This window comes from Salvia splendens, chromosome 9 (assembly GCF_004379255.2).
Source record: "Salvia splendens isolate huo1 chromosome 9, SspV2, whole genome shotgun sequence".
In the NCBI taxonomy this organism is placed as follows: domain Eukaryota; kingdom Viridiplantae; phylum Streptophyta; class Magnoliopsida; order Lamiales; family Lamiaceae; genus Salvia; species Salvia splendens.
Genome location: NC_056040.1, coordinates 4,348,257 through 4,360,422, shown reverse-complemented (window position 1 = coordinate 4,360,422; position 12,166 = coordinate 4,348,257). Strand labels below are relative to the sequence as shown.

The 12,166-nt window shown below is 37.1% G+C and overlaps 2 protein-coding genes across 2 annotated transcripts; one reads left to right on the top strand and one right to left on the bottom strand.

The window, feature by feature from the left end:
- Positions 1-223: 223 nt before the first annotated feature.
- On the bottom strand, positions 224-5,981 carry LOC121747095 (kinesin-like protein NACK1). Its single transcript, XM_042141078.1, has 15 exons — positions 5,849-5,981; positions 4,629-5,044; positions 4,435-4,524; positions 4,243-4,343; positions 3,914-4,030; positions 3,743-3,824; positions 3,594-3,661; positions 3,436-3,495; positions 3,221-3,345; positions 2,786-2,984; positions 2,556-2,666; positions 2,374-2,463; positions 1,318-2,241; positions 898-1,226; positions 224-799 (listed from the first exon to the last, which is right to left on the bottom strand). The coding sequence occupies exons 2-15, from the start codon at positions 4,873-4,875 to the stop codon at positions 457-459; spliced, it is 2,886 nt and encodes a 961-aa protein (XP_041997012.1). The 5' UTR covers positions 4,876-5,044; positions 5,849-5,981; the 3' UTR covers positions 224-456.
- LOC121748149 (AP-3 complex subunit delta-like) lies at positions 5,479-11,587 on the top strand. Its single transcript, XM_042142375.1, has 2 exons — positions 5,479-5,556; positions 9,782-11,587. Exons 1-2 carry the CDS (start codon positions 5,479-5,481, stop codon positions 11,585-11,587), a joined length of 1,884 nt encoding a protein of 627 aa, XP_041998309.1.
- Positions 11,588-12,166: the final 579 nt, after the last annotated feature.

The window sequence follows — 12,166 nt, the reverse complement described above, 5'->3', positions numbered from 1 at the left end:
AATACTTATTTCTTTATCTCCATATTTAATGATGTTTAGCATTCAACAAGAAGAAGGTATAAATATACACCTCTTTGTGTGAAGAAGAGTTGTAAATATACTCTTCTTCAAAATTGAAAAATGTATAATACCTTCTTAAATACGAGAGGTAAATTGATACTTGTCTCTTTACCTCCGTATTTAATGATGTATAGCATTCAACAATTGTACGGTGTTTCAAATCTCAGTAAGACAAAATAATACAATATGAAAAAGCTAGAATTGGAACAAAATAGCCAATGTGAGCAGCAGCTGAGTTCTTACAAATTGCATCACAATGTGAGTGAAGCAAAACAATCAGCAGTCACATCGTTTATACACATCCAACAAAACTAAGAGACAGACAGAGAGAGACTCCAAGAAATAGGAGTCTCCCGCAACTGCAAACAATAAATGGAGTAATCAAATTAACTTTACTTACAGAATATTCTTCACAAAAGATGGTGGTTTGAGTATCTGGTTCCAGTCCATATGCCATTGCCTTCTATCACTTGGAAGTGCAAAATTAAGCTCAACCATCTCCTTTGTCAAATTTCCTCCACCAACGCCGCCTACAAGCTTCTCCACTATCGCTGCGCTCTCTTGTATATGCATCTCGTTGTGGGGATCGGTCCACAACTTGTTCACAAACTGCAACCTTCTTTGCTTTCCATCCAATGGCACGTCCCATTTTATGAACAATGCTTCTCTTTCTTCAGCTGTCATGCGTGTGTTCATCCTCCTTGCAAGAAACTCTCTCTCACGCTTCAAAGCTCTGATACTGAACCACCACAGATTGCAATGACAGTTAGGCATCTGGAAATGATAACTCAATGAAGTAAAAAATTGTACTACATGTTTTATGGAGAGAGATCAGACCTTGAAGATAATGAGACTACGGCTTCGTTTCCTGCCTGAGGGGCAGGACTTGCGTTTCCCATCTCAGTGAGGTGCTGTTGCAGCCATGTCAGGCGCCTGAGCTCCACTTCCATGTATATTTGATCGGCAGGGTCCCCCTTGAACAACAGATAAAATTGGGTTCGGTGAATGATGGAGACATGGCATATGTCCCATAACTCGATGATCTGCTGCTGCTGCTCTCTGAAAACCAAATGCCATGGAGCTTGTGGCTCCTCCTCGATCTCAGGGATATCCTCACATTCCTCCAAATTATATCCCGCTGCCTCGTTTGCTTCCAGTTCAAGCACCTGAAGGGATAAAGATTCAAATGTGAGGTTGGGGGCACATGTGATACTATTTCTGTAGACCACTATATATACCCAAGGAGAGTTAATGTACCTGGCACACAAGAAGCTGTTTCTGATATTGAAGCTTGGCTACACGTTCTTTAAGTTCAGTGACATATGCTTTTATGCTCCTTACATTCTCTTCTGCTGCATTTTGAAACATTTTCTGCATTTTTCTCATATTGACAGAACTTGAACGTCTATATGGGGTGTTTTCCTTTGATGAGGCATCACTTTTGGTGGGAGTGTCTTTATCAGAAACTGAGTGAGTTTCACCGGATAGAGCATCAGAAACTGGAGGTCTGTTTTCAATATCGCGGTCCAATACTTGGTCAGAAGCAGTTAAGGGAGAACAAGGAGACTTTATGAGGTTTTGCATGTTCAAACCACTATTTGAAGCCAACGGCAGTATTTTCTTTCTCTTGTCGGGATTCTTCGTCTTTGGACTATTATCAGTAGATGGTTGATCTCTCTTAGTTGGAAGAGACATTACTAATTTGTCTATTGACTTCTGGACATTCTCTAGTTTCTCCTCAAGATCGGCTATGGTGCTTCCTTGTGAATGAAGTCTTGTTATCTCTTCTTTCAGGTTTGCACTGATACTCTTGTTGACTGGCAAGACATTTTCAACTTCAGTTGCATCCTTAGCAGAAGGCTGAGTACAGCGCATTTCCCTTATCTCCGCTTGAAGCTTAGCTATAGTCTCTGCTGCATCTTGGTTGCCTAGTCTATGACAAGAAACCTCCTTTTGTAGTACATCAAGGGCTCGAGTAGCCTCTTCACCCAGCTGCTCCTGAAGATGTTCAAGTTTCCGGATCTCATGCATCAACGTGAAAGGGGCAGTTGATGATTGCCTCAGTGACTGCCTTCCCAGAGTTCGTATTCTTTCCTTTCCATCCATTTTGGGTAATAAAGTGCCAGAAAACGACAGACACTTCTTCACAGAAGGGCTATGTGAATCAGATGGTTTCAATTTCTGCACACAAAAAGGGTTAAAATGAGATCCCAGGTAAATAAAATTGTTTTGATGCAATGTAACATAGCATAGATTAGTGTGTGTGTGTGTGTTGGGGGGGGGGGGGGGGAGATGTTGAGAAGAAATGCAGACCTTTTCATCCTCAAGTTTTCTACGTAACTCCTCTACTTGAGACTGTGCCAGATCTCTTTGGCATCTCAATTCTTCCATCTCCTTCTCCATCTAAGCAAACAGATTGACTAAGTATGAGAGTTACCGACTTACTGTAGTAGACATATGCTTGAACTTTAATACAGCAACAAATGTTAGCTAACCTGCAGAAGTTTTATGTCTCTCTCATTGGATGGTTCTGGTGTACGTAACTCTGCTTCAAGTCTCGCTACTTCCTTTTGCAAATGCTTAACAAGCTGTTTGTCCGAAATTACCTGATGGAATCATTCAAACAAGTAATATAATTGAATGATTTTGAGCCATAAAAAGAAATTATTATGCATCTGCACAACTATGTTTACTTGTGTAACATGCATATGATAATAGAAAATACCATGTTCACTTGAGCGTTGTTTGTCACTTCCTTTGCCCTGGTAGCGAATAAAAGTGTATTACGAGATTGTTCAGCGTGACTTGTTGCTGGACTCAATGTACATATGATGGCAGTGCGAGCATTTCCTCCCAGTGAATGCTGCAAGATTCGTGTGAGCTTTGAATCTCGGTAGGGTATGTGACCACTTCTTTTTCCCACACTGGATGCGAAAAAAATAAAGAAAATCAGTAGCTAGGAAAAGTAAATTACGGCAAAAAAAATTAGTTCCACACATAAATGGTGTTCAAGTTTTATGGAGAATTTATTGACTTATGCTCGAAATTCATGCATTAAACTTCAAAGATACAAGATGAGCATAGAAATGGATTAGTTGCAATTATAACTATCCAAGCAGTGGAACTAGGAGAATGATGTAAAGCAGATGGTAACACCTACCTTAGCTTCCTGATTACTGTTGTAAGGGTCATCAAGCTTAAATTAATATGACACCCTTCCCTAAGCCTGATACCCTCTGCGTTTGTTTGTGAGGTTCTTTCACTGCCAGCTAGATCTACAAAGTTCTGTAGAATGAGAGAAAGAAAACAGATCATTTGCAGTTTGCTGGTAAAACTTAATTAAAATATAAGGAAAATCTGATGTTTGGTTTTTACCAGGCTGGCAACATATGATCTCACGCAATTTGAGCTTTCACGGAGAGTACTTTCGATTGTCTGCATTAAGGTGAGAATATTTCCAGTTAAGAAAAATTATAGTGCCTTCTAAATATCTGTTCTAATTCAATAGATATGACAAAAGCAAACATACATACCAATCTTATGATTTGGTGTGATCTGGAGCTAGTATCATTTAGTGCAGTTTCACCCACTTGTCTTTGAGCTGCATGGAGTAGAGTATTCGTAAGTAAGGTACTTCATCTGATCCACATAAAGTTCTATACATGAGAGAATTTTTTCCTACCATCACAGACATGGATTAAATGTCTCAAGTGTTGATCATCTTTTGCTGTCTCTTCCACCAATTTCTCAACCACTGTCCCTTTCTGCAAATAAGTTGACATCAGGAACCAATAGAGGAAGTATGAACTTGAATCTTAAGACTTAATATAGTGAGAACAGCAGAGATCTTCACCTCTGGATCATCTAGTAGTTTAAGACTTCGACCAGATTCAGAGTTCAGCAGGTCCCTGACATTCTCGTTATAGATTTCTAGACCAGATATCTTTATTTGGAAATCTCTTTCTGGTGTCTGTATAGTAGTCAAAAGGTAAAAATCATGAATACTGATTAGAACAATTAGCCAAGCAAAAAAAGTATCTTACAAAACTAATTCTTCGGTGAAATTCTCAACTTCTTTTAGTTTCTAACCAATTTGTGTCGAGCTCCAATTTTTGGCAAGTATGTGATACAGTATATATTATTCTACCAGTTATGCTAAAAGAAAATGTTGTGTAAACTTACATTAATTATATGCATGTAAATATCATTAACAGCCTTCTCCGTGATTCCTCTCATCGTATAAGTTTTCCCACTGCTAGTTTGTCCGTATGCAAATATTGTTGCTGCAGAAATTTATCAGGAGAAAAAAAATCAAGTAAGATATATACAAGGCTATGCAAATAAATTTTCCTATCTAATAAGGAAAAAAATTACCATTGATTCCATTGAGTGCAGATAATGCCACCATTTTCACTCCATCCTCATACACATTTTCAGTCGAACAATCAGGACCGAACACTTTATCTGCGAAGAACATGTTGTATTTTCTGTCAACTAAGTTATAAACAACAGGAGAGGGCATCCAAAATCTTGTGCAAGAATGATACCACGTTTTGGTTAGTAATTACCAAATGAAAAAGATGCAGGTAAAGCTGCACGTTCCTGCGGACTAGGATTGTACACAATTGTATGATCGTCAATGCATTCCCAGGCTATCTGATCTTTAGATGATTGCTCTCTCTTGCTCAGAGGCCTTAATCTTACAGTTACAACAATTTTTTCTTCCCTTGCTCTATTTGTGTTTCCACCTGTAGTGACGGCTGCTTGTGTCCTGTCCACTTTTGAGGCTGGTGTGCCTGGCGTTCTAACAGTCATCTTATCCGAATAAATTTCTAACACTCTAATGGAGCACCACCTGAAGCACGACGTAAGGCCCCCTCACCAGAGGCTCTATGATATTATAAGAACAAATAATAGATTGTTGTATTCAAGCTGCTCTGTAGTCCATGTCAGACCTTGATTGAAAAGATCCACACACAACAATCTGCATATTAGGAGGCCATATTAATGACATAACGTAAGGAATAAGGCTATTGATATTCATTAGGTGAATGAGTGTATTGAACCAACAAATGAACCATTTAGTCTGTGAGCAATTCATAGTCACTCGGTCAAAAAGAAAATTCATGGAAAGGAAGCTGAAACCCCAAGCTTATAGACCACAAACATTTGAAGAGAGAAAGACAACCCAAAAACGATTTTCCCTATTGACAAAGTCCAATGTTCACTTATTTCCAATTATTTCCCAGGTCAGCTCCAATTTGAAATAAAATTAAGTAGTAATTAACATCATCTAATTAAAATCGGCATCTCGTTGAATAAATCATATCAATCAGCTTATCTTAATTTCAGAAGCTGATGCAAATTTGGATATGCTGAAATGAAACTCAGGCAACAAGCTGCACGCTGAGTAAGACGATGAGATTTTCATTGTGCAGAAACGGAATGAAGACTGAGATCTTTGAGCAAGAAGATGAAATTTGCAAGCATGGAACGGTAACTGTTAACAAGACAGATTAAGACGAAAGCTACAAAAAGCCCCAATATTACAAACTCAATCAAATCAACGCAAATAGAAGAATTCCGACCGAATCAGAGAACAATCATAGATCCATCTTACCATAAATAAAAGACTTAACAAAACCACGCTCATATTAATTTTGGAAAATTGCCCCAACTCAATCGAAGCAAAATCACACAGATCCGTAGAAGCGGAGCCGCATATGAAATTCTTACCAAAACACAGCGAATTTAACAAAAATAGAGGAACTAAACAAAGTCCACATACCTGAGTTTATCCAGAAATGAACAAATAAAAATGGAAAGCGAAATGAGAGCGAGAGAAAGAGGGAGTGGGCTAATGTGGAGAGAGAGACTGAGAGAAGTGGTGATTGGATTTTGAGTTCAAAACATACAACGGCTAGTTTAATTGCGCAACGGCTATTTTAAATCCATGTCTTGCTGTGTGAAATTATGAAAGCCAAAATTTCAAGTAATTTCGAAAAATTGTAGCCGTAAACTAATAATGACAATTCCAATGAATTTAATCATTTTAATGGATTATTTAATAATGTTTTATTTTATGTTATTTTTAGAATCTTCAAATGGTTTGACCCTAAACTCTGCTTAGGTTGCAAAACTTTACCCCTTATTTCAATCGTTTATTCATCAAATAATAACATATACTGTAAGGAGTATTAGTGTATTCTTAATTTTTTTATCACGATTTTATTATAGACATATACCATAAAAGTTAGCTCCTACCAAACTTATTAGAGGATTTACACTTCTATTACCATCAAATTTAACAATAGTATTTCGTTTGACACTCCACCTTGGCGTACAGAAATATTTATTGTGGTGTGAGAAGAACATCATTTTCATGTTAACTAAATGCTTTAAAAATATTTAGACTTCTATAGTGTAGTTGAAATCATTATCAAAATGTTAGTAGTGTACCTCTATATATAACTTTCAAAACATTCTAAATTCTAGTCATTCATAAAACTTGACAAAACATCATCGTCAATTCTAGATCTGAATCGTGAAAGATGCATTAAAAGTTTGATTTGAATTTGGAATATTAATCTATAAACTATTCTAGCGAGTAGCAAGAGCGCTACTCATCATGGACTTCCTTACTTTTAGTACTACTATTCAATGATTTGGTTTATAAATGATGTGATAATAGTGAAAAAGTTGTTACTAATTTAATGTACTTACATAGTGTACATTTTCGCATTTCGCATAAATCTTCAGCATACATACTCCTCACTATAAGTTGCTCATGTTGTTTTTGGTCTTAAAAAAAAGTGATTCAAACTTAATTGATCATATTATTTAAACATAAAACACAATTCATTTAATATAAGTGATGCCAATCAAATATTCCATATTTTCCATAAATTTCAAGCATTTTTTATCATAATTTTAGACTCTTAATTGTTTATTTTTTTTCTTTTACTTGTCGAAGATTAAAGTGAAAACAGAGCTTGAACAAAATTAGAAGAAAAAGAAAGAGAAGTTTTTGTGCGCAGTGAGGTCATCCACATCCCTGTCTCAATATCATCTCAATACCGTCTCATCTCTTAACTATTCATGGGTCTCACTGCACGTTTTACCCCTCTCTTAACTAAGAGACAATATCTGCAACCCTCCATCTCTTAATCATCTCATCCCTTAACTATTCATTCAATTTCATTTTTATTTTTATTTCCAACAAATTCAATTAATATTTCATTGAAATATTAAATTAATACTAATAATTCATAAAATCATTAAAAACCACGAAAATTACAACATTCGAAAATACGAAAAATACATAATTGAAATCCTAATATTACAATTTATTGAAATCCGCATAATCATGGAAAGTGATGCGGTGATCGTCTAACGGTTGTCAAATTTTGCTTCTAGCGATTCTTCCATCATTCGAGCATTTGCTCAAATGGATCCATGAATGGATTAAATTTGGGAGAAGAATAATGTTTTGAAATGAAGAATGTAGAGTGTTTGAGTGAGAATAGAGAGTTTTTTTTTATGGTGTATAATTTGTGGGAATGATTTGATATTTATAGAAGTGATTGGGGCTTGAAAAAAATAGAAAAAAAAATAAAATATTGGAAAAAAACGGGTATGTTCGGCTAGTATTTTTGGGGGAATTTTTTTCAATTTTTTCGGAATTTAAAAAAAAAAATTCAACGGATATAAACGACGTTCACGTGGAGCTCGCCACGTGGCCAACGCGCATGGTGAGCTAGCTCGCCAACATGCTCTCGGCGGAGGGATACGGGACGAGACGGAGTGGCCGCATCACTGGCTCGAACTGTCTCGTCTCGCCGAGACGAGACCGAGCTGGCAACGAGCCAGCGCTGCAGATGCCCTGAGTTTCATGTCGTCGAGTTGTCATAGTAAACTACGTGGGCGGTCACAATAATCCACACGGTAGGGTAAATTGTCCAGAGATCCTACGTGGTACCCAAACATTAAGAGCATCTCCAGTGGGCGGACATCCCACTAGGACATCCACTAGGACATCCCAAAAACACCTCCTGCCACGTCACTAGGACTTCTCATCCCACTGTCACGTCACTAGGACATCCCCTCCTATGTCCGCCTTTCCCACTAGGACATCCCGCAATAAAAAAAATCACAATAATTTAATTACGAAAAAATGGAAATATAATTTTGACACGGAATACGGGAAAGCAAAATACGGGCAAAAATACATATTCATAAAACATAAAAAACACATAGTTAGAAAAAAGCAAAATACATAGTCATTCAAAAAAAGAAAAATACATAATCCAACATCCCCGGCTCACTCCGCGCTGTCCTCGTCGCCGTATATATAGGGTTTAAAACTTGTTAACAACAAGTGGTGCAAATGAAATGAAGTTCAACGAGCCGTATATATAGGGTTTAAAAAAAATAAAAAAAATTCGGACGTCCGAGCGGGACGTCCGACCCTTGCCACAGTGGCGGACGTCCGCCCGCCCGTCGCAGGGACGTCCGAGGACACCCGACGTCCTCACGGGACGTCCGTATCCGACCCTAAACGCCACAGTGGCGAACGTCCGGGTCGCCCGTCGCGACGTCCGACCGGACGTCCGCCATTGGAGATGCTCTAAGAACAAAGTAGTTAATAGGAATTTTAGACTAGTAGTAGCAGTTTTTTTTTTGGTTCAATCCTGAATATTACACACAAAACTAGAAAGTGTATTCTTTTAGGTGGGTATTCGGTTTGCTAGATAAAATAATACCAAGATAAATCTGGGATTAAGTAATGAGAATATTTTAGTTGTAGAGGGTTGGTCAATTATCCATCTTAGATTGAGTTGTGAGATTCAATCTTATGAATCAAACACACTACATATTTAATCTCGAGATACAACCTTGCAAACCGAAAAGGCTCGTAGTGTAATATAATATCTCGGGATTAGTTAATAAAATTTGTTTATGTTGGAAAATTCGGCATCCACGTCACCATCAATTCACCAAAAAATATAGTCTAACAGGATAATTGCGAATTGCAATCAAATTATGGAGCACTCTTTATGTCCATAAAAATTAATCTCATTTTCCATGTCAGAATGTCCATAATAAATCGTCTAACTTCTAAAAATAGAAAGTTTCTTTTGAAATAGACTAATTTTAACATTTGGGTGTCAACCAAAATTAGACAAATTCTAAATATGGAAAATTTCAAACAAATACATTAACCTTACATATTATTCTAAATGTGACTCATAATCCACTAACAATATTTTCACCATCTTTTGACTCTCTTTCTTTTACTTTGCTAATTGCGCATTAAAATCTATGTCATTTATAACTTTTATCTATTATAAACGGAGTTAGTACTTTCCATTTTTTTTGGACGAAGGGAATAGTAATTTAATTCATAAACTAAAGATTATTGATCACTTTCATTCCGTTTTATCTCTCTTTTTGTAAATGATATATTCCCTTAGATCCCAATTAATTTTAGAATGTCTCAACTAACTTATTTTTTTTACAAGAAACAAAATATTTAATTATTTATTTAACAAAACGTTCAATCATTTTATTTTATTTTATTTAATCACCTACTTTATTATATTTTTATCTTTTATATTTTATTCTCTCCCTACTTTTAACGTAATTTCTTAATTTCCATGCCTAAAAGTTTTCATTAACATAAATGGGACAAAAAGAATAATAATAAAAAATTTACAACAAGAATCTTAAGTATCCAGGCTTGCAAGCACTTGCTATTGTTGCACAGAAAAATATTTCGGCAGTAGTTGAGAACAAGGATTTAGTGGTTAAAGCCTTGAGTGATTCTGATGTGCTTGTCATGTGTATCCTCTCTGAGGATAATGTGATGGAAATTTGTAGAATCTTGATCAGCCATTCTCTGAAGTCTGACCCGGAGTTCTGTAATGAGATCTTGGGATTCATCTTATTGACTTGTGGTAGGAATTATTATGAAGTGATTTTTGATTTCGATTGGTATGTTTTGTTTCTTGGGGAAATGGCAAGGGTACCCCATTGTCAAAAGGGGGATGAAATTGCAACCCAACTTATTGACATTGGCATGAGGGTTAAAGATGCTAGATCTCAGCTTGTTCACGTTACTCGTGACCTGGTGATTGATCCTGCATTACTTGGCAATCCTTTTATGCATGCAGTGCTCGCTGCTGCTGCCTGGGTTTCAGGAGAGTACATTAAGCTTTCAAGAAACCCGTTCGAGATCATGGAAGCACTGTTACAGCCACGGACTAGTCTCCTTAGTCCATCTGTGCGAGCTGTCTATATACACTCCACATTTAAGGTGTTGATGTTCTGTATGTACTCGTATCTCAGGTTGAACGAAGATGATTCTTCAACTCCCTCCACATTGATAGATTCAGAATTAGTATCTGATGTTGAATTGGATGATGATCAAAATATGATTGTTACCAATGGCCATCCATTATCAGCTTCTTCAGTAATAGATCATCTTACTCAAGAATCCATCTTGGCTCTAGTCAATCTTGCTGAAATTAATTTGGGGCCTTTAGCTGGAAGTAATGAAGTAGAAGTGCTGGAGAGATCGACCAATGTCCTTGGATTGATTAAATTGATAAAACCAATGCTCCTTGGTTCTCTCGACAATGGTGAAGGAGATCAGGCTAAGGGAGAACTGAAAGCTTCTGAAACAGTAAAGCTGATTTTTTATTCATGTTCTGAAGATCTTGGTCCAGTCTCAGTTAATGCACAAGAGGGGGTAACTATACCCGATGGGTTGGGGCTCAAGGAAAATCTTGACGATTTGGAAGAAATCTGTGGTGATGTTAAATTGCCATTATTAACTTCATTTTCTCTCGTCAGACCTCAATACATGGAAGCCTCTAGTAATGCAGATTCCCAGGGTAAGGAAGAGTCCGAACCATCATCTGAATCAACATCGTTACTTGCAGAGCATAGGAAGAGGCACGGTTTGTATTACCTTGCTCCAGGAAATACAATGGCGACGTCCAATGACTACCTGCCTGCTCATGACCCCAAAGATAAGGTTACCAATGAGGCTGAAGATCTTGTGAAGTTAGCAGAGAAATCGCTCATCACTGGGAAAAAACCTAGTCAATCCAAGCGTAGGCCAGTGGTTGTGAAGTTTGATGATGGGGAAGTAACTAATGTCACGACAGATAGAACTGTGACTAAGGCAGATCTAATATTGGGTGCTGTCAATAAAGTGCTTCTAGGCGATGAAGCCACAACTTCATCGTCATCAAGAAGAAAACCAACGAAATCAAGAAGGGTGACTGATGAGTCAAGTGCTGGCATAGCTAAAACTGATCAATCCGAGCACAGTAAAGCTGGTAGCAAACACCATGGTCATGGTAAAGAGAGGAAACGTCGAAGCTCAGCAAAGGATAAAGAACATGATCGCAAAGACAAGCAGAAAAGTGATAGCGTGGCGCATGGTAAGCACAGGTCGCGGCACAGAGCAGATGAAGCATTGGAAACTCAAGCACCAGTCATTCCTGATTTTCTTTTATAGCAACGTTCTTCCATTACAAAATGTCATGTTCTGTTGTTGTAATTATTAACATCTTTGCTTTTTCCATACTGGATTTGGTTGTAGATTTGTAGTAAATAATTCTTTTGATTTACATCACAATGTGTAGGAATTTTTGATCTTACAATGTGTAGAACTGCTTGGTTTCTGATTGTTTGGATGAATGAGATTGATGACTTCAATGTTGGTTTAACAATTAAGTTAACCCCTCTTTTCCAATTTGTATGGAGTTAAATGACAGATGTTTAATTTCACTTCACTTGCGGTTCTGCAAAACATTTTATTGACTCAATCATTTCAAATAACGTTTTGGAGCAATTTTTTAACCATCGAAACTTATTCCAATACTAATTACTCCCTCCGTCCCCGAAAGTTTGTCCCATTTTTAAAATTTCATTCGTCCCACAAAATTTGTCTCATTTCACTTTTTAACATTTTAAGTAGTGGACCATATATTCCACTAACTCATTCCTACTCGCATTTTATTATAAAACTAATATATAAAAGAGTGAACTACAAAATTAGCCCATATGTATGGCTAATCGAACGTTGGAGATACTC

Excerpts from the sequence above, each read along its gene's own strand:
- LOC121747095 (XM_042141078.1), bottom strand. The coding sequence starts at position 4,875 with ATGACTGTTAGAACGCCAGGCACACCAGCCTCAAAAGTGGACAGGACA. Across the intron at positions 4,525-4,628 it reads ACCTGCATCTTTTTCATTTG|ATAAAGTGTTCGGTCCTGAT; the intron begins GTAATTACTAAC and ends TGTTCTTCGCAG. Across the intron at positions 2,242-2,373 it reads GAAAACTTGAGGATGAAAAG|AAATTGAAACCATCTGATTC; the intron begins GTCTGCATTTCT and ends TTTTGTGTGCAG.
- LOC121748149 (XM_042142375.1), top strand. The coding sequence starts at position 5,479 with ATGAGATTTTCATTGTGCAGAAACGGAATGAAGACTGAGATCTTTGAG. Across the intron at positions 5,557-9,781 it reads AAATTTGCAAGCATGGAACG|AATCTTAAGTATCCAGGCTT; the intron begins GTAACTGTTAAC and ends ATTTACAACAAG.